The sequence below is a fragment of the Porites lutea genome, chromosome 4, assembly GCF_958299795.1.
Source record: "Porites lutea chromosome 4, jaPorLute2.1, whole genome shotgun sequence".
NCBI lineage: Eukaryota > Metazoa > Cnidaria > Anthozoa > Scleractinia > Poritidae > Porites > Porites lutea.
This window is the reverse complement of record NC_133204.1, coordinates 43785977-43807239: the sequence shown is the minus strand read 5'-3', so window position 1 is coordinate 43807239 and position 21263 is coordinate 43785977. Positions and strand designations below refer to the sequence as shown.

The following is a 21263-nucleotide window of genomic DNA, read 5'->3' as shown; positions in this document are numbered from 1 at the left end:
CCCTGATGTAAATACCCAATCACATCTCAAAGTAAATATCTGCTGCTGGTACCAGAAACAAGAAAAAACATGTAAGAAAGTCAGGATTACATTTACTCAGTAATTACCGGCTATGTAAATACTATTCAACCGTCGAAATATTTTTATAGTCCTAAATGGAACTACTCCCGCATTATATGGTGTCAAAAAACTAGCAAGGAGCTAATAACAATTTATTTTTAATATACGGTAAAGGCGATATTTACATTGTTATCGGTATAAATACCATTCATAATCTATATATTTGCACTCTATTCTTTTCTATTCTTTCAGTTTTCATAGTTGTAAGCCTTAAGGCAATAATAATTATCCTTTTAATAACAGTTATTTTCTTGTTTAACAATTATCCCGTTGCTTTGTATCTTACTCTAATTAAATAAGATGGAAACATCTTGCTTGCGATCCTTAAAACAACATTTCGTATTATTAACTATCTCCTGTGCACATTTTTTTAATGAGTACATATGTAGGGTAGGAAAGATATTCTCGCATAGGTTTTAAATAACTATAATTTTAACCTGTAAAATATTTATTTAAGCCTTAGTAGACAGTGAAATGCTAATAAATCGAGATGAGGCTAATAAAACAATTCGTTCTCTTCACTGCGTAATTAACCTCTTCTCTCGACCAAACTTAGACCTTACTGTCCCCTTGAGGCGAAATCGTGTTGCAAACGTTTCTAAAAGAGTAGTTGCAGCAATGTAACTGAGAGAGAAAAAGGGGGATAACAAAAAATCTTATTTCGTTTCTACATAGTTTCTATTCCCTCATACCAAGCGACGTCACAATTTGACACATTTGAAACTTAGTACGCTGAGTAGGTCCGCCGCTTCAGTAAACATGAAAACCTTTGTGCAGTCAGCTGCATGTCAAATAAAACTTGCTCGTGATCAAATTAACGTAATTATGAATGTTATCTCTTTGACAGTAAAAGACATTAATACTCAATTCATCACCACCTTTATAGCTGTCACAACATGAACAATTTCCACATAAACTGTAAGCTTTGTGATTGACGCATGAATCGGGTTTCTTACCGCTTTTACACAGTTTCAATTAAAGACAAATCGAAAACAGGTTAAGAAATCTGAAACTGTTTCGCCTAAAGATTTGATAAAGAGGTTCGAACCTTCTTTGACTTCTTTGATCAGCCTTAGGAAGAAGGTAACTGTGAAACAGTACTTTAACAATAAAAACGTGAATAATCACAATTTAGGATCTGAATCCACAGATCCAACAGTTTGATGGAAGTACGCGATATCCACAGAGGTTTGATTCCTTCGGTGAGCTAGAGTATCAAGATATCCTCCAAGGAAGAAAACTGCTACTAAAATCTTACCTAAGCTTATTCTTGTATACACTCTCAATTATTGAGAGTGTTTTCAACGGGTAGGCAGTCTCCAGATTCCTTTAAGCTTTGTGATTTAGATGCCACTTCCTTGCCCATATTAGGGACCTTAAGCTAATTACGACGACGACGGCAGTGAAAACGTCGGTTGAAAAATAAATTTGCGTTCTTTCAAACTTAACCGCGGCTATCTGGACCCGCTCAATATGTCAAATGCAGGCGACGTTTCCTGCTTAATATTCAGGTTCAATTCAAAAAGAGGAAGGAAAATTCGTCGCCGCATGTCCACGTCCTCCATAAAACGTCAAATTAGGAGGTTTCACGTCGTAGTCGTGCAGTGGACGTCAAAGAAAATGTACTAAAAAGCGTGATGCACGTGCAGAGCTGTTGTATTGATCATTAAACCTATTGTTTTTTTATCGGCGTCGTAGTTGCTTAAGCTCCCTAACTATTCCCATACGCCCGACTTCAACACACCCTTTATCATCAGTTTCTGTGTTTCTAGCTCTCGCTGTACAGTAAATCCATGTTAGTAACAGCAGTATGAGGCACAGATGCGCGCGGCTTACGTAGATAGGCATTCACGGCAGATCCACGTCTGCTAAGATACATGCTGACGGCGGAACCCCTTCGCGTACTTCCAACTGTCTGCTCCAAGTAAACCCTATTAAACAAGCGTCTGAATGCGCGCCTATAATTACGATTCATACAGGTGTAAATGACTGGGTTGAGGCACGAATTCAAGTACTCCATCCACTTAAACATGTTATACACCCCTATAGGATAACTAAATTTCTTGTGGTTGGCGTGGCCGACCACGATAACGAAAAACGGGAGCCAGCAAATTACAAAAGCACCAATGACAACCGCGATGGTTTTTGCGGCTTTCATCTCCGTGGCATGATCTTTACCGCCAGTGGATCCAATTCTATGCACTTGGATTTTCACAACGACAAATATGACAGTGTACATGACGATAACAAGTGACAAGGGGAGAAAAAAGCTTACTGCAGACACAAAATGTAGATAGCTGCGACCAGGCCACTCGATAAGCCTCAAACAAGCGATAATAGCCGAGTATATCCACACAGATAGAATGATAATCACAGCGCTCTTGGGCGTAAGTATCTTTGGATATTTGAAGGGCTTCACAATTGCCAGCATCCGATCCACACTGACTGCTGTAAGATTCATTATAGAGGACGTGCCACTGAATATGTCGATGCAGTTCCAAAATAAAGTCAGTTCATTTGAAAAGTTGCTAGGCCATTCAGTATTGTTAAGTTGAACTATGAACCAGAAAGGCATAGCAAGCAGAGCAACCAAGATATCTGCTACGCTTAAACTAACAATAAAGTAGTTACAGATGGTCCGTAGGCTTGCAAAACAGTAGAAACTGACGCAGACCAGGATGTTCCCGAACAGCGTAACCAAAATAAGAATGCCAACGAAAACGGCGGCGACAATGCTACTTGAGGTGGGATTAATACCCGTCAGTGGAGGTGCGCCCGTCATATTTCCTGCCTCAGACATTTTGAGAAGTTTGTGCCGATAACTTTAATGCGCCTGTGTGTACAAGAAACAGAACAAAAGAAACATCAACATCATTTGCATGACTGAATGAACTTGACAAACATCAACAGAACAATGAGTCGGCTATGTTCTAAACATAATACTTAATAAAGTCAGCACAAATACGTGTGGTCCGCATGTGACCTAGAAAACAAAGATCTTGTGCTCGTTCCTGTTTTAACCGACAATCATTCCTCGATGTAGGAGAAGCAACGATCGACCATATGCCTGTTGTTGGCTTGCCAGTGTGAATAATTTGCAGCGCAATAAATAGCTTTCATTGTTTAACAATAAAAATTTGTCGGAGGCATTAAAGATGTCTTAATGCCTTAATCGTTATTAACGCCTTTCTTTTGGTTAACAAACTTGGACATGGAACAAATTATATTGAGGTTAGCACTTTAGGGCTATTATTAAACAGACAGAAAAAGCTCCAAACGGGGCTCTTTGTCCAGAGAGGTAATCAATTAATCAGAGGATCACTTATTATTTAATTAAATTGATAAATTTTAATGATGGAACCAGTTAAGAGTGTAATTAAATGGTTTTCGTTTGAGTTCAAGGTGAAAGCCATAACTCAATTGCACGTCTGTGAATTCATTTGTTCGATTTTAACGAAAATTAAAACAAGACATTCATTTGATTACAAGATCAATCTAGATCAAAAGCCTTCGAAGCCAAAGACTTAGAGTAGGCTCTACATTCAAAGTTCCCCAAATAATGTTTGCATTATAGCAAATACTGACGACGTCATCCAGGTTCAGCCGGTATTTACACATTAAGTAAAACAAATGTCATGCCCTGAAGCTATTCAAATATTTCTTTTGGATGCTAAATTAAGGTTTTCATTCCTGACTTTTCCGTTGTTGTTTCATTTAATATTCTGTTGTTTTTTAGTTGAAAGCGAAGTAACTATTTTCTTCTACAGAAGTCGGATGCTTGAGGAATAAGAGATCAGTTTCCCGGCCACCGGGTCAGTTTCCAACCGGTTTCCTGAACACATTTAGCCATTTTCGTTGACAGCCATGGGTCGCTGCGAAAGGTCCATATTTGCTATTTGCATTCCGGATATAAAAATGTTTCCCTTTTTGACACAATGTAAACCGAAACATTGATCAACTGTAAATTTGCACTCCTTATTCCTCACGATTTTCGCTGAATTCTTCCATTTTATGGTTAGCTCCTTCTACTAATTCTTATTGTATTCCATACCTTTCAATTCGCTACTTTCACATTGCCCATAATGCACTTCATTCCCCCTACCACTACCACCCGCCGTCCCGTCTCCTCACAATTTCGCATAACCCTACCATTCATTGCAATTTCTTCCCGGCATTGCAGCAATGGCGGGTAAACAAGGTGTATTATGGGGAATGTAAAATTGGCGAACGGGTTGCTGAATGATTGCTATAGGTTTGTTACTAGCATTGATAACGACCAAAGTCAGAGCATTGAAAGGATGAGCAGTGTACAAGTGCTTTGAAAAAAGAAAGAGAAAAACCAATACAATTTTTTTCTATTCATATATCGCCGATGTGGAATTTGGGCAATACTGAAGACAATATGAATACCATAAATTTTCCAGAATAAAAAATGTTCATTGAAGGGCTTTGCCTACTCATCCAGACAGATCGTATACTCTTTATTTTGTATTTCATATTAGCCGTCTCTTAAAAATGTTAGGGGTAATAGTCCAGCTGTAACATAAACTTGCCGGTTTTTTGACAATGTGTCTGTGTTTTTTTTTATTTAATTTTTTTTTCAGTGATAAAAAAACACCATGTTAACCGGTATCAAGGCTAACTACTATCAGGTCAAAAGCGAGGAAAACTTTTCCGTCTCATCATTGTATTTTTCAAATGAGTCGCAAAATATTTGGTCATGAGAAGATTAGGAAAAATTACTGCTTCAATGATATAATCAACAACACAGAAGACTACAAATGTCACTACAGGCTGGAATCAAACCCAGAAATAGTAAAATCACCTTAACTTTAAAAATATTAACAGTGAGGAGAAATATATACCGCTAAAATTAGAATACGAATAATATTGACTGGAACTACGTTTAAAAAACCTACCGTCGTAACATTACCTTACTAAGGTTGGTAATGACTCTAAAATAACAATCAGATAGTTTATGAGGCTCAATTTTCAGTTGTTTCTGGCGCCATTCTTTTTGCACCGCCATCCATCGTCAAGATCATTTCTCTTTTGTTATAGCAAGGTCTATTTATTCTAGGCAGTTCTCTTTCATACATTAAAGGCTTTATTTACCCTAGTTATTTAGAAATGACTGATATGCTTACGTAATGAACAAAAGCAAAGAGAAAAGAGTTATTGCTTTTGGCATAATTTTAATTGATCACAAGCAAGATATCACGGAACAAATCTTTTAAAAAAAATTGAAGGCTCTTGAAAAAAATCCGATTAAAATTATTTTAACGACCCCTCCTTGACTGTGTGTTGACACTTATCGTCGTTCTTAGCTGGTGCAGAGAAAGAAAAAAAGGATAAAATAAATTTGTCTTGCAATTCGCAAGATGCAGTGTTTTCCCCAGGGGTCAAAATTTAGTACATTCACACCAATTAAAAATAATATAACAGAAATCTTGGCGTTACTTACGAAGCAATCCACTTACTGTAAAGCCGGTTCCATCGACAGGAATATGCTTACTATTAAAAAGTACCTGATTTCGAACAAAGCAATCGAGGGGGCATAAATAGCCTCACCGACAAACATTTTCGTTAGGGCGAAGTTCACACTCGCCGTCTTCTCCCACCTAGAATGATACTGAACTCGAGTATGTCCATCTAGGCAAAGCGCCACGAAGTAAGCAAAACCGGTTCTTAAAATTATTGCTGATCCGATTATATACTGCGAACAGGAAACTTGAACAGACTAGGTTTCTTATAAATAAATAATTATTTGTTGTGGCGTATAGGTTGTTGTGGGAAATGTAGACAAAATACACAGTCATTTAGCTCAGTACACAATGGCTGTTCAAGCGCTGTGAAATGATAAATAATCTGCCCTTTTCCAAACTGTTAAATTTTAATCACAAAGAGGTCCTGAAAAGAGGAAATGATTTACCGAAACCGTCGGTAAAACACACTTTCACTTTTTGAAGGATTTTAAACTAGCCATAATTGCTTGGTAAATTAACCTAGTGCGAAACTGATTAGAATCGGCAACAGGAAGAAGTGAATGCTAAATAACAAACTTTGGCTAAAAGTAAAAGGCTACAAGGTATTTTACTAAAGGGCAAAAAAAAAAATGAGGAAACACTTTTTTTTTTTAAATGGCGCTTTCTCTGGCTTCAAAAAAAATGCAGTCAAATGATAGCTCAAATTATAATGCTGTATTCAAAAAAAATTCGTTATAATTTTAATAAAAACGCTAGAGTTTATAGGTCTAATCTTAATGTCTCGTTAGAAAATATACCATACCAAGATTTTAATGAAACGTGAAATTGTAATTTTTAAGGCGCCATATTTAATAGAACCACAATTATCTTTCCAAAATAAAATAACAAAAAATGCGTCTTGGCGAGACAGAGGAAACTGAACAGATAAAATGCTCCAAATTTATGACCAAATAATAATTGCATCCATTGAACGAAATGGTTTCTAGCAGGGTAAATGAACAAGCTGGATAAGTATTTACCGTGAATTCTGCTCTAACTTGGAAATAGTCTATCGCGGAAACATGACTTCAAGCATTATTTCATTAGTCCACAATGAGAATTCTTTCGGCCACAAAAAAACACATTTTCAGCAGAATGGGACAAAAAAAATGAAATAAAAGTTGAAAGAGACATTTGTGTTGATTGTTAAGCGAAATACATGATCACCCGCAGACAAAATGCTGCAATTAAGGTGGCTCCCTGGAGTATTTACTAATAACCCTAGCTATCTAGCATACATTACCAAAGGAAATCTAATTACTTTTTCCTTGCGATTTGTTCACGAGATTCACCGCTAAGGTTACCCATATAAGAAGGCTCCTTTATCAAGTTTCATTTTCCGGATTAAGGCCGTTGCCATGGCAACATCGCATCCTTAGACAGGCAGTGATTTGGTCATTTTTGATCATTTTTTCTTACTATTTCTAATTTCCCTCGGTGAAATGTCTTTAAACTTTGCCACACTATATTAACGATACTGCTTAACATTTTAAAGAGGAAAAAACATGGGGTCATTAAGACGGTTTTGCCAATATGTTGAAATTTGTAATTTTTCTTAATAGAGGAATTTAGCTCTTACAGATTTTAACAAAAAAAGGACGTTATAAAGGTAATGCAACTGTTAAGAAATGAGGCTATTTTTAAAAAATATTTACTGAAGGAAACGCGAGAAATTCACGGTAAATTAACTGCGCTGACGTCACAAAAATCGGAAAAACACGCGTGGTTCGAGGCCGTTAAAGCAAAATACGCGCGCATGCGCATAATGCACATAGCTACTGAAAACATGTGGTTTCTTCGCAAAGTACCAAAGCCATTCTTAAAGCCGTTTATTAATATTATTACGGTGATGTCTCACCAGTTGAAAAAGAAGAGGTAGCGGATTCACTTTTATACCTAACACTGGATGTTTTCTTCGAAGTACTTGACCATTGCAGCCAAAATTAGAGCCGTGGTAGTCACTCGTGTGGATGGCGATCATCGGAGATGAAGAAGGTGGTTGTAGGTGCAAGGATCGCAACTGAAGCCTTTCCTAACGGATACTTTTTCAACCTTGTTCTCCTTTAGGGATAATTTCGACGGCGAAGTTTTTCGTTAAAAGTCTGCTGTAAAAGACGGCGCCGATCTAGAAAACGTACATCACGTCCTCAGCTGCATGTACAAGACCTTAGTTCTCGGTGGACGACCACTGTTTCGTCAAGGGTCAATCTGTGACTCAAAAATTATTTTTGGTTGTGCAAAAACATTTTCTGGTGAATCTTGTGCGTTGAAGGAAGGAAGAAAAAGAACAAGTAGGACACTATCGTTGGTTTTCACACGACGTCACTAAAATTCCGACGTAAAAAACTATCGATCCTACCGAGATTTTACTTTCACGAGGCATTAGAGCAGCTGAAAACTAATTTTCATACAAATTTTTGCTTCGAAAGGGTTCTTGTTTTTGTGATAGAGTACGCTTGAATTTCTAAGCTTTTGCGTGACGCGGCATTTACATGACGGACAAGAGAGCTGTTATGTAGGTTAAAAAAATGACCTATTTCAAGAAATTTTGTGATCTAAACAGTTCATGTATTAGAAAAAGTATTACTTTAATGTTTATGAGTTTCTCGAAGAATAAATTCACGCTTTTGTAACAAAACTCGGTAACAGATGTTTCTGTTGGTTTCCGTCCGCCATGTTGGAGCTCATCCAGGTGAGCACCAGCATGGCGTCTCCATACAAATCTCTGTAAGTTTGGGTAAAATATTTCTTAGGATATCTCGTATACGAAATATTCCTCTGACCTAAATCTTGGCGAGGGTCTTTGTATATGTACGTCCTTTCATTTCCCAGATTCTGGACCTCATCTATTGAACGGTTTTGATTTTTATTTCGATCTATTCTGAATGGCGTGACACTGAAAACCAGCACTTTTTCTGGTAAGTTTTTTTAACAATGTGACAGAGTCGCCAAAACAAAAAAATTTACACTGCCTGAATCTTACCTTAAGGCCACTTCTAGAATTCCTTAAACAAATCAAATGTAAGAGAAATAAAGTGGCCGTGGAGCTCCGCCGGTGAAGACAATCTCTAGTGTTTGTTCAGGACTTGGTTCGATCTTTCAGATCTTTCCACTGACCGTGAACTTAAGGCTAGAAGCAGCAATATTGCTTCCTTCAGGGTTAGTCTACTTTTGTCTTTGTTGTTGTTGTTGTTGTTGTTGTTGCTGTTTTTTAAAGTTTCCATTCACCATTTACTTCGACTATTTTACGTTTGTCTACTCGAAACTGAGAGGTCATGTTTGTTTTATTTTTGCGTGGACGTCGCGCGGATTTTAAAGCTCGCGCCATACTAGTGCTCAGGCTGCGCACGGCCAATCGAGCTCTTTCCCTGTTATCCAAGTTAAAGTAGACATTAAAATGAAGTGGTAAAACAGACTTCTCTTTTTTTCTCTAAAAGTCCGGGCGGTCATGTGATTTACCTAGAGCTTTCCACAACTTGCTCGGCAACTTTTTGGCAACTTTTCGTATTTCGAGCAACTTTTTGTATTCTGAGCAATTTTCTCTAGTTTTCTACCAATTCTGAAATATCTCAGCAGCTTGTAGTGCTTAACCCTAATCACTATAGTCAGGGCTCACTCATGTATGTATACATATATGCAATTTCTTTGTGTAGGCATCACAAGGTATCCAAGGGCGGTTTGAGATATGGAAACTAGCTAGCGTTTACCAACATTCCCACTCGATTGACAGAAGTGTCTTAGGTGCGGTGAAGAAGGTCATTCTGACGACAATTGTATTAACTCATATTAGACTTTTTGCAAAATTAATATTAATATTGATGCGTAATCGTTACTCCTACATTTTCTGGTTTTCATTGTGGGTTATGGGCTCCTCATTACGCCCCAAAATTGCACAAAAATGCTTAGAAATCTTACTTTTGTTGTACAATTTGCATATTTTGCATCAGACTAAATAAAGGAAGAGAGCAGCAAAAAAAAGCTTTTTTCTTTAAACAACTTTTGACTTTTTTTGCGAAACTTTTTGAGAAAATAACTGGAACCTTTTCAGGAGATCTCGAGCAACTAATGGAAAGCCCTCGATTTACCGCCGAAATGAGCGGGTGCTTGAAATGTAAAATCTCACCGCAGCTACAACATACTCCTTCCTTGACGGGCCAGGTCTATTTGTTCGGTCGGTGGTCTGTTTCGGAGTGATTATGTGAATCAGTCAATTCCAACAGATCCGTATTGTGGATCGTTCGCAATTTGTAGTCATAGCCTCCTTAAAATCAGGCGATTGCCTAAACTTGCAGGCCCTTGTCGACTGTGCTAGTTGAAAAGTTGCATATTGTGGTACTAGCAGTGGCCGATTCTTTTCAAAATTATGCTCATTTTCGCGAAATAATGCTATTTCTAATAGCCTATTTCTCCACTCTGCCTGCCTTAAATAGCTTTTGCTAAATGTAGGTAGTGTTATTTATTTCATTGCTGTTTATAAAATTCTTGTTGTTGTTTGAAATTATGCTTCTACTTTTTACTTTAAATTTAGTAAAAACACGTCAAAAATTGTTAATGTAACAAACAAGTAAATGGCAAACTTATTTACTCCATTTACATCTGAATACTTTATACGAGTGCATAATTCATTATAAATTACCTGGCTTTCACGGTCTTCCAATGTGTAAACAGTGATAAATGAATGTGAAAAGGCAAAAAACTGTTTGGTTAACCTTGCTGCATTAGTTATACGCATGCGCAGTCGTCCTCAAGTAATAAAAAATTCTAGGCAATATTTGCTTCTCCGAACAGATATTTCACAGAAAGCAGTCGTTGGGTGCCTCTGTTGTGACAATGTCTCAAGAAGTCTTTGCGTTGCAGACAAAATTGAAATTACGTCTGCGAAGTATGTTGTCAATTAAGCACCACAGAACATTAAAAACTAAACAGTGTACCATACCAAACGAAAGAAACTTTAGTTCAGTGCTGTAACCAATCAGCTTTTGGACTCCTTTTTTTAAGTGGCGATGTTACTCTTCGATTTGACTAAAATAAGACATGCGCTGGTGATGTATGCTCGCCCTTCGAGCCAATTAGTCCAGAGGGAAATTGACAAATGCGGACCATTATCTAGCCTGATAAACAGCAAAGATTTGGGCTCACCTTGTTACAGTGTGCGAGCTTTGATGAAAGTTGCATCAGGTGGTTAAAACGATGGAAGGTTTAGGAACCACCTGGAAGAATTTGAAGGAGCAATATGTGTTCTACTAATCGTTGTTCATGCGGACGACTTAAGACAGTGGTACCCGATCTTGTCCCGTGAGTTTTATGTAGTGGGCGCATGCGTACATATCAGAGCAAATTTGAAAAGTATGGGACTCTTAGGTTCGGCGAGTTTTCCGTGACAGGCTAGACTTTCTAAAAGTTTTGATTGGGTCATCGGTCACGTTGCTTTTCTTCGTCGCTCCAAAAAGTCAACTTGAGGGCAAGTCTATAAACAGGCCACAATATCAGATGGAACTTTATCATTATCGCTTACAGATTAACGTCTTAAAATGATTGTAATTGTCTTTGAAAAGTTTTCATTACTCGGCACTTCAAGTTAATTATTTCTAATTCATATTCAAGGAAACAGTTAGTTGGGCACAAACCCTATATTGTTTGGAGCAATTCTTCGTTCACCATTGCCAATCCTGTATAATAATCCTTTATAAGCCTTTTTGGCATGCTAAGAGCTATCAAACATGGCACAGGGCAATTTCGCAAAAATGTGGTCTAACTGGCGCCAGCAGATCTCAATAGCTCATTGTGGGTAGCCATGAACATTAAAAAAAACGTTTTTTAATTAATATGTTCTTGTGTAAACGGATTATCAAGGATTTGCAGTTTTAATTACAGCTGTACATCCAATATAACCCGAATCGCTTTGAACCAACAGATGATTATGTACTGAAAGTTAAACAACACATTAACAAAAACAACATAACATTGTATTGATAAAAATGCTTTTATGGTCTTGAACATTACTAAGTTGGATAAATCGCACACAAACCCCTCCACCCCTACCCCTCCACGCGAAGGATATGACCGTTCTCACGACCACTGTTCAGAAAGGTGCCCGTAGCCCAGAACTTTAGATCTATACCATATTTATTTCATTATCAACCCAACATTTCAAAAATTCGTACCGGCCAGACTTTTAAATTCTGCAAACCCTGCATAATATATGGCAATTAAGTAGTGATCTGATTAGTCTAAACGCGGCTTAGAACTAGAGTTGGAAGCGATCTGCCACGCAACTGACTAATTGCTCACTGGAGAATCAGTGACTCCTTTTAAAAATTTTACCTTGGGTGGTTTTTCTGTTTATTCATTTTCATCGATTTTTTTAATTGGTTTTCTGTTTTTTTCAGGCTTTCGGAAACTAAGAAAAGACAAACAGCAATTTTGACGGTGTTGTTGGTGTTGTTCAGATGACGAGGACCTTGTGTCGTCTGGCAAAATAGACTATGTGCTAACTGATAGTACGAAAATTTTGAGTGTCGTTTCGGTTATCTGAAAAGGGTTCATTGCGTAATTATGGCAAAAACCCCTTTTTTTTACTTTTAAAATGCTTGTCGGTAGCTAGTCCAAATATTAGAAATTGCCTCTGAAACCGATTTAGACTTGAGATTAATTTTTTTGTGTTCTGCACATAAGCTCTTGATCTGACCGAAAATGGACTGTACTAACACGCTTGTTAAAACGCTTTAAACATTAAAAAAAAAATATATATATATATATATATATTTGTGATAAGCAATTTGTTCAGGCTCTGAACGATCTGAGAAAATTTAGCGTGAAAAACAGCAGCTGATCGATCAAAAAACAAATTGTACGCCTCAGACCTCTAATTATTCCGATCTTTCACAAAAAATGTCGGTTAAGTTACATTTTACAAAGGGAACTTTCTTGATAGGACTTTGCTCAGATACATATATAGAACTTGCCAAATTCAATCATTCAATAGCAGGAAATCTTTCTTGCTGTTGTCGTTACGCTCGCAAGACTATCAACAAAATATCAGGATGTACCTTAAAACCACGTGACCGCCTTGAAGTAAGCCATTTGAGATGAACGTCCCGTCGAGAGAAAAATATAATATCAGCTTGATTTATAATTTCGGTTTTAGTTTTATAAACTGCCACACTGAGATAAATGTTAATCCATTAATAAATCCGTCTCCTGAGTTCAGTCTTGTGTACTTAAATAAAACCTCAAAATGCGATATTCTGACATTCAATGTCACTAAAATGTAAACTATTCAGCAGTTATTTAAAGTCACTTTCTATACTACTACTATACTATGCTTACGGAACTTTTTGTACACAGAAATTTCAATCCTTTTCAATCCATTTATAAAAATATATTCTCAAATTTTCTATCCTCTAAAAAACCCCGAATATGAGTGTCCAAAAAACAAGCTTGCAAAAATCGCTAATGTATTCCAATGCAATCAGATGCAGGTGGCCTAATAATCGTTGTTTAAATATTTATACCACCACATTTGCTGTTGTATTATTGTTTGTTTTATCCCCGTTTAGCACATGATAACGTATTTATATCCATTTTTCAAATATTCTGTGGCTGATATATCACACTGAATCTGGGACTTGACTTGAATTGACTTGACTTGAATTGAATTGACTTACCTTGGCTTCTGACTGAAGCCTTTCCGAAAAGGGGAAAACATACAAAAGCGAAATTGCTACATTATCCGTTCTTTAGAGATTTAACTATACGCCGTACATGAGCTGATAATTGACAAAAGGTTAGACGTAAACCCACATTTAAAAAAGAAGTTTAAATGGGTGATTTCTCCTGGCACTAAACTGAGAATCCTTTAAAACTAGCCTTAAAATTTTGGTTCAGTTACAGCTGAAAAAAGATTCTGTTCCTAGATCCTTACGAGTTTAATTTGAATACAAGACGTAGTAAGTGTTTAACTTCATAAGAGTTCCACTAGCGTACCACTCCCCTCAATACCACTGGGTACCGCGGGTGATGTAATCGAGCTAGTTTCGTAAAACAAAAAGGCCATAAACAGTGGTTAATGTCATTCAAAGGAATTATAAGGTTTCCAAGATAGTTTTGCTTTCACATTTCTAATATAGGCGCTGATAATATAAAAGGGTTTCAAACAGTTTCACAAAAATGTACTTAGTTACTTACTTAGTTCTGTACATGGCAGGTAGCTGATTCGTTCCCAGTCGTCTCTTATCATATGTAGGCGATTATGGAACGGTCGCGGGAGACTATTACGGCATTTCGGCGAAGGGGACGATGGGAAGGATAGACGATTCCCGCAAGCTTCGCTCTAACAGACCAGATGTAATGGTCTATTTTGAAAAAGTCCATTTCGCCCTAAATCCGCCATTACTTCGACCGCCATGTTAGAAACAAGATCTGTCAGTCGTCTCCCGTTTTCTTCGTTCCCATCTCCCTCCTCGAGTATCTTCCAAGCGCAACCCTCGTTAATATTTAATCAGGAGACAAAAGAGACGACTGAGAACGAGTCAGGGTAAGTAGCAGCTCGTGTCAATATATATATATTTTTTCAATTATGTTATGATGTTCTCGGACAATTTTATGGTCTTTCCAAAAGGGCTGAATATCAGTGAAATTTGACAGAGGGTTTAACGGTTATCCTCTCAGTAGCGCAACAGGCCCGTGAATCAAGGAGATATAAGACTGCTTAATATGAGATTCTTCTTACTCCTTGCTATAAAAATAGCATGACAGTGGATTTTTACGAGTCGCGGGACTTACATAGGACCACTTAGGGATTTGCCATTTTACTTGATCTCGCAAGACAGCGTCAGGTTCCCACATGTGGGACAAATTAACATGGTAAACTACACGGTCTCTACGTGAGGTTGCATCAACACTCTCAAAAACGGCTAGTAGCACATAATTAGAAGATAACACCTCAAGCTGCCTCAGAACGTGTCAGAAAACTACTTATTTCACTTTGAACTCTGTCATTTCTCATCATACAAGAGGTAATTAGTTTTTGGATAGTTAACACTGGTATTTACCTTAAATCTCTATCTTGTCTTAAAATCGCATTATAAGTAAGCCAATACAAATAATATTCTTCATAGTTAAATATGGAATTACTAAGTATGTTATTGAAGAGCTAAGTACTTGACGTTGCGCAATTAAACCTTTTTATGCATTAAAAGCATTGTATTCATTTTTTTTCTCTGATGTAAAGATAGCCGCAGCTTCTTTTGTGAATCCTGACCAAGAAATGTCAGTCAAAAAAAAAAGTTGAACAGCTGAGAAAATAAACAGCAATTAGCTTTTCAAAAGAATTTGGAAGCTTAAAATCCAGATCTGAGACCAAAATAACTGGACTGGACTGTTGGAATATTCCATGAAAAAACGATAGAATCGGACAACGGTCTCTGACATCCAGCTTATTGTAGTCGTTATTACACTTTTCTGTGCTGTTTCAACAAAGTAGTAAAGCTTTCCACCTGCCTCTGTGATAATTATAACCGGTAACAGGAAAGCAAACAGTGAAGCTTTTCCACACCAACAGAGAGGTTTTTCAGTACGTAGGTATTTAAAATTTACTCTAGTCTGGGTTGGCAGCGTTTGAAGTGGAAGGAAAAGGTGGGATTAAAAGTGCAATATTGCTGTTTAAGGTCCATTTTTTACTAAGTCACTACTCAGTGGCTTTACCCATACAAAAACCTCTCCTGTAGTGTTTAATATGAAGAAGATATGAAACAAATTCCATCAGGTAGCACTAACAATAATAATTTTTGGTGACTTTGCAGTCCATGTCATTTATGCCATCCCTAGCAACCGCTCCACAGACGACAGGAGACAATGTCAATGTCAAAATGTAGTGTTAAATAAAATAACTGGAGCATGCCCATTATTTTGGGAATTTAATTGATGCGAAGAAAACTTAGCAAAAAGCGTTAATCAACCCCTTTCTTTCCCCCTTCAAACTCTGTCAAATTTACTTCGCCGAACTGACGGCAATGTCTTGTGCATAAATTAAACAAGAACGAGCATTTTCAATACACAGCATAAAGATAGCGAAAGGTTGAGAAGGCGTTGGGTTGATGATTTCTCTATTGGGAATTTCGACCGCAGATTAATTTTGAGCCAATTAAAAACTCGTCAACAGTTGGTATACACCATACACGTAAGGTCAGTGAACTTGTACAAGCAAAAATATGTAACTTAAGTTCATTGGGGCCGAGGTCTTTGTTCCTTATTAAATCATTATTACATTTTTGACCTCGAAAACCCGACCCTTACATGGCTTCCAATGTTTAAATTTTTTGCTTTTAGAAAAATGACCACATGTTGTTCATGCACGTGCACAGAGCAGGGCTCTTGTTAACTCGTTAGGCGCAAGAATGTGAGGATACTTTTTCGCGTTTATAATCGTGTCGTAACGTTGGATACTACACGTCAGTCTCGCACACAGCTATTTCGAGAAAGGTTGTCGGAAAAAGTGTACGCGACAATCCCGAAAGGTATTGTGGGTGGTTTTGAGTTCGCTGTTCTTCAAAGAAATTTGAAATAATGGCACACGAGGCCGTGGACGTATGTTTGCGCGTGCTAAAGGAAAGCAATAAAAGAAATTTGGACAGCTACAGTGTCAAGAACGGTGTATTGATCATATCCCATATTACCTTTCGGGATTGTCGCGGGCACATTTTAGCCGACAACCTTTCTCGAAATAGCTGTATAAGTCTCAAATTATCTACTTTTCAAACCTTTTGTTCGTTATTAACTCACCAAGCCCCTTAGACACTCTTGACCTGCTTAAAAAGCTGATAATCAACAGTATACACTCTTTTGTTTTATATGAGAATGTTGTTTTTCCGGCCCATGCTGAATATCCTTAATTTTTGTCAATGTTAGGCTGAAAATTTTTTGGAATTATTCTTAAATCATAGCTTATGACATTTTCGCTTTCAGAATGAGTTGGGGTTTCCATTGTCAATGTTCTGTGACTAGATCTATCTCTGTTCTGCTGTTTAGTGAGAGGAATAATTTTATACTGTTAAGTTCAAAACATATATAATTGTGCTGTATTTACAGATTTTCAACACAGAAAATTTAATCCTTTTCTACAAACTCTCAACCTTTGGCTTATTCTTAAAATATTCATAAAAGTTTGCAAATTTCAGCCTCGATATTCTTCTAAATATATTCTCATAGACAAAAAGGGAATAACCACAGTGTCGTATTGTGTAACACCAAAGTGGTCCAAGCTAAAAATTGTTTACTTGTCGAGGTTCCATTAAATACGAATAGCATATGAATTACTTTATAAAAACTGAAATATATCATTCAAAATTTAATCATTACATAGAGGATATTACACGGTGGTGCGAAGATATGAATTTTATTTTCGAGTGGCAAAACAATATTTTACGAACGAGCGATAAAATAATAGAGGGAAATGACCAAAATTACGTCGTCGATCATTATGGAAAATAAACCACTCGGGTCCCGGATGTTGTTTTTATGAATTTTACGAGTGGTATTTTTTCCAGTAAAACACTCGTGTTTATATAATAAAACTGCATATATAATAAAGTGACTATTCCAATAAAAAGTTCCTTTAAACTTTAAAAGTTTCTATGGTGTTAGTGTCAAACCCCACGCACGATTTTGGAAGAACACAGAAAAAGCTTGGACGACGTTTACAGCCGTCCCTCCTCGCTTCTTGCCACTGAGGAAACGGTGTGGAGCGAGGGGATCTGGGGAGAGTTGCAGTCTAGTAAATCACCCTGGTTTGTGATTTGCAATTAGCATTCATTCTATAGAGTTTTGCAACCTCCCTTGCTACCCCGGCCCAATATAATATCAACAGTTTTAAAAACACACACTGAAACCAATTCGTATGTCGTAACATAAAACTCGACAACAAAGTCGAGATGATGGCAGAAAAAAGAAAAGGGAAACGATGGCACTTTCTTGGCTTCGTATATGTCTGTTATATTTAGCTATTTGATGAAAGCCATTTTTCAAAATTTAAAAAGAGTGAGAACTAAAGCTAAAGAAGACCCGGGCTAAACGCGTTTGTAATGCACAAGGATTAATCCCCGAAAAAGGGCGGCTTGACCGTTCAGAGTATCGCGAAAACTGAAGACGCTTTTGTCTATGTTGTTTTGTTATTTAAGATTTCATTTGTCGCAAGATTTGGATGTCGTCATTATGATAAACATTTCCACGTCTTCCAGCCACAAGTCGTCACAGTCCCTTCCAGTTTTCCTAATTTTACCCATAAGTACCGAGATGATGGAAAAAGCAGGAGATGGTTAAAATTACATTACAGTGTCATTGCCCTATATATACGTAAGAGATAAGACAAATCCTATCGATCTGCATGCAAACATCTTGCCCATTGTCGTTTATGGCTATTTCTTAAGCATATGAAAATTAACTTAAAACTAAAATAGTGACCCTCTCTATTAATAAACTTGCTGCACGTCGATAGGTGTATTGTGGACAATTTGTTTCGCTAATTGATCAGTAAACACCGGACATCAAAGAATATCTCTGCGGCTACATCTAATCTCCTGGCTACCTTTCAATTGAAACTTAGCTCTTATCTATTGTAAATTTTTTTTGTCTACTTTTGACATTTTTAGGGGTGAGAATTAGAAGAGGGGCACAAAGGTAGCATCTGCGTCAAGTATTCTGGACATTAAACGTAGGCTTTTTCTTTACTCTAGGCCAAATAAGAAACACTGGTTCATATTTATATTTTTCCTCACCTTTATCTAATCTTCAAACCATTGTTTTCCCCTCAAAATCTTCCGACTTGCAAACATGCATAACTAATTCCAGTAGAAACATTTCCCAAATAAAACGGCTAAAAAGGTCCATATATGCCGCTCTTGTCTCGGTACTCTCCTTTTAGGGGATATATAAGCTTTACGTACATAAAGTACACTTTATAAGTTCCAGGTCAAATTTAGAAGAATTTGTACGGAGTAATCAGAGCAGAACGTCGCTTATATCTCACCAACAATTAGCAACAATATGTTGATTCCTCCTCTCATGAAATGAAATGGGAAAACGGGCCCCTTTCTCGTCTTTTCCAGAGGAGGGCAGGCGGCTGTAAATAGGCTAATCCTAACGAGATAACCTAAAAACCTGTCCCACATGTGTCTCAAATCATTTAGTTTAAAAACTGATAAGTGCATGAAACAGAATTTCAAGTCGAGCGTCAGTAGAGAGTAGTGTTTTGTAATTTGGTCCATTATATAAGACAATTAAAAACATGAAGATCATAGCCACACGATACCAAGATTCCCCCTGACCTCACCACCACCCAGCAAATGTTCAGTTTACCCTCAGAAAGGCGGGATTATGAAAAAAATGCAGCCTTTTCAGTAAAGAAATATCTTTACTTTTTATCATTCTTTCTATCAGGTAGAATTCTTGGTTTTCCGCTTTCTTTGAACTCTTTAAAGTTTCCATGCCGCCTAAAATGCACTTGTCTCGATTACAGCATTATTTCCGTTGTTGTATTTAGTGCAATGCAAAAGGTTTTTAATTTTCCTTGTTTACTTTAACATTTTCAGGATGTTCCGCCAATATTTTGCGGTAATTGAGGTTATGAAAACAATCAACAAAGGCAAAATCTTTCACGTCGTCTCCCACTTTTTATACCAAAAATATACGCCTTGTTTTGAGCTTTGACGGAGCTAGAACCGAACGAAACAGCTTGTTCATACAAGTCCGTCACAAAAACGTGAAAGGCAAATTCCAAATTCCAGAGCCTTTCTGGTTTCGCGCCGGTTTCTCGAAAGCGGTACAATTCGTGGGGGGGGGGGGGGGGGGGATTGGACAAAAACAAGGAGACTAAAACCTGTCTCACTTTCGTCGCTCGCACGCACTAAGAAAGCCTACTCGCAGACTACCAAGAACCCTTCGATATTTTACTAGCCGTAGATACTTGACTTTCAGCATTAATTTAAACAGACTTAATCCAAATTCTGTTTCAGTTTAACAGAAAATTGGTCGACGATGGCGCCCCTCAAAATGGCTCCCCCGAAACCTTCGATAATCAAGAGAGGGCCGGGGGGGGGGCTTAGCATCCCACGCAGACGTTCTTTTGGCTAGTCATTGGGACCCGGCTGCCAACCTGCTGTAGATAGGTCAGAACCTATCGCTCGTAAGTTTTTATCTCCGTATTAATAGTCGCCACACATGGAATCCATTTCTAACATTCTCTTTTTTCCGCACATCGCTAAACTGTTTGCCTTTTCTACGTAATCCGGTAATTCCGGCACTGACTTGTTCCGGGTCCGTGATGAACGTCGGGCCTTACTTAACGCACAGAGTGAAGTCTTATGAGTTAAGAAGCCTTACAATTGAGATATATATAGATAGCGGATTCCAATCAAATCCCCGAGGAAAGGAATGTCGTCGAATCCATTTCATAATCCGGCCCGGCCTTTAATACAATAAAATTGGCGAACTGCGTAATATAATTAGAGAGCGCATTATGTTTTTATTGAGAAAATGTAAACAAGGCTCAACAAAAACATCGTGTCACTTCCAATTTTCAACAGGAAGTATGTACACTGAATAATTTCCCGTTTTCACTGCCGACAACTTCCAAGTCACTATTTACAAAGTTTTGAAGGAAGGATGGACCAGAGAAGAATACTGGCAGGTTAAAATTCAACAACAACTCAGTGCAAAATTAAACCAGCAAAAAGATTTGTCTCGTCTTTCTCGGCAGATCACTTTCGCAGCTTTCGTTCATGATCTACTTGTCAATTTGACAAAGACAAGTGTACATAAGTTTGTAGCTTCCATTTACTGCGCAAAGAAGCGAAATATCTTCTCTAGCCTTTTTTCCAATCGCATATGCTGTTATGGATATTCCACTCGGATAACTGTTTTAAAAATTATGGGATCAAAGTTTTAAGACTGTACGTTAATAAATATCGAAAATAACAAGATCTGGGATTATAAATGATTTCCATACCTTCTTTTAAAAAACCGGCGCATCAATGGATTCAACAAAATAACTCACTTGGAAGAAGTTGGCAGGAATTAGCCACCCACATATACTTTTCATCATTCTATTCACTCACCTCGTCCAAATCCGAAACGATCAGATTCGTGTGAGACGGACGGACCAAGTAATGCTGCTTCAATTTGACTGACCCCTAAAGAGATTCGTCCGGAATTTTATCTGGGCATCACTGACTAATCAAGACAACTGGCGTGATGGTGTGCAGAAATGTGAAACGGTAGACAATTATCAACAAATAAACACATTAGACCAGCAAACACAAACACAACGTGAAATAAACTCAAATTGCAGCGAAAGATTCCACGAGTGCCACCGCGAAAGCTGTCAGAAGACTAAAGACCCGGATCAAGAATAGCCCCGGGGGAGGCACTTAGCTTAATGTTTGCATGGTATATGCCGCTGGTCTCTCAGAGCCCCTACCCCATTATAGTCTATTCCGTGGCCAATTAAATAGAAATCATCTTGGTCACTTTTGGGCAAATATGTAATTTTCGCGATCCCAACTTAGTCACCTTCTATTTATGTATGTAACTTATATTGAATGAAGAACACTTTACTTTTCACCA

The 21263-nt window shown here is 37.6% G+C and overlaps 1 protein-coding gene across 3 annotated transcripts; it reads right to left on the bottom strand.

The window, feature by feature from the left end:
* Window positions 1-99: 99 nt before the first annotated feature.
* On the bottom strand, window positions 100-21022 carry LOC140933724 (alpha-1A adrenergic receptor-like). 3 transcript variants are annotated; one of them, XM_073383343.1, is made up of 2 exons: window positions 20647-20761; window positions 100-2953 (listed from the first exon to the last, which is right to left on the bottom strand). In XM_073383343.1, exon 2 carries the CDS (start codon window positions 2918-2920, stop codon window positions 1889-1891), a length of 1032 nt encoding a protein of 343 aa, XP_073239444.1. In that variant the 5' UTR covers window positions 2921-2953; window positions 20647-20761; the 3' UTR covers window positions 100-1888. The 3 variants fall into 3 exon arrangements, with proteins under 3 accessions (XP_073239444.1, XP_073239445.1, XP_073239443.1); XM_073383344.1 differs by lacking the exon at window positions 20647-20761 and adding an exon at window positions 18419-18438; XM_073383342.1 differs by having other exon boundaries at window positions 102-2953; window positions 20756-21022.
* Between the last annotated feature and the right edge of the window lie 241 nt (window positions 21023-21263).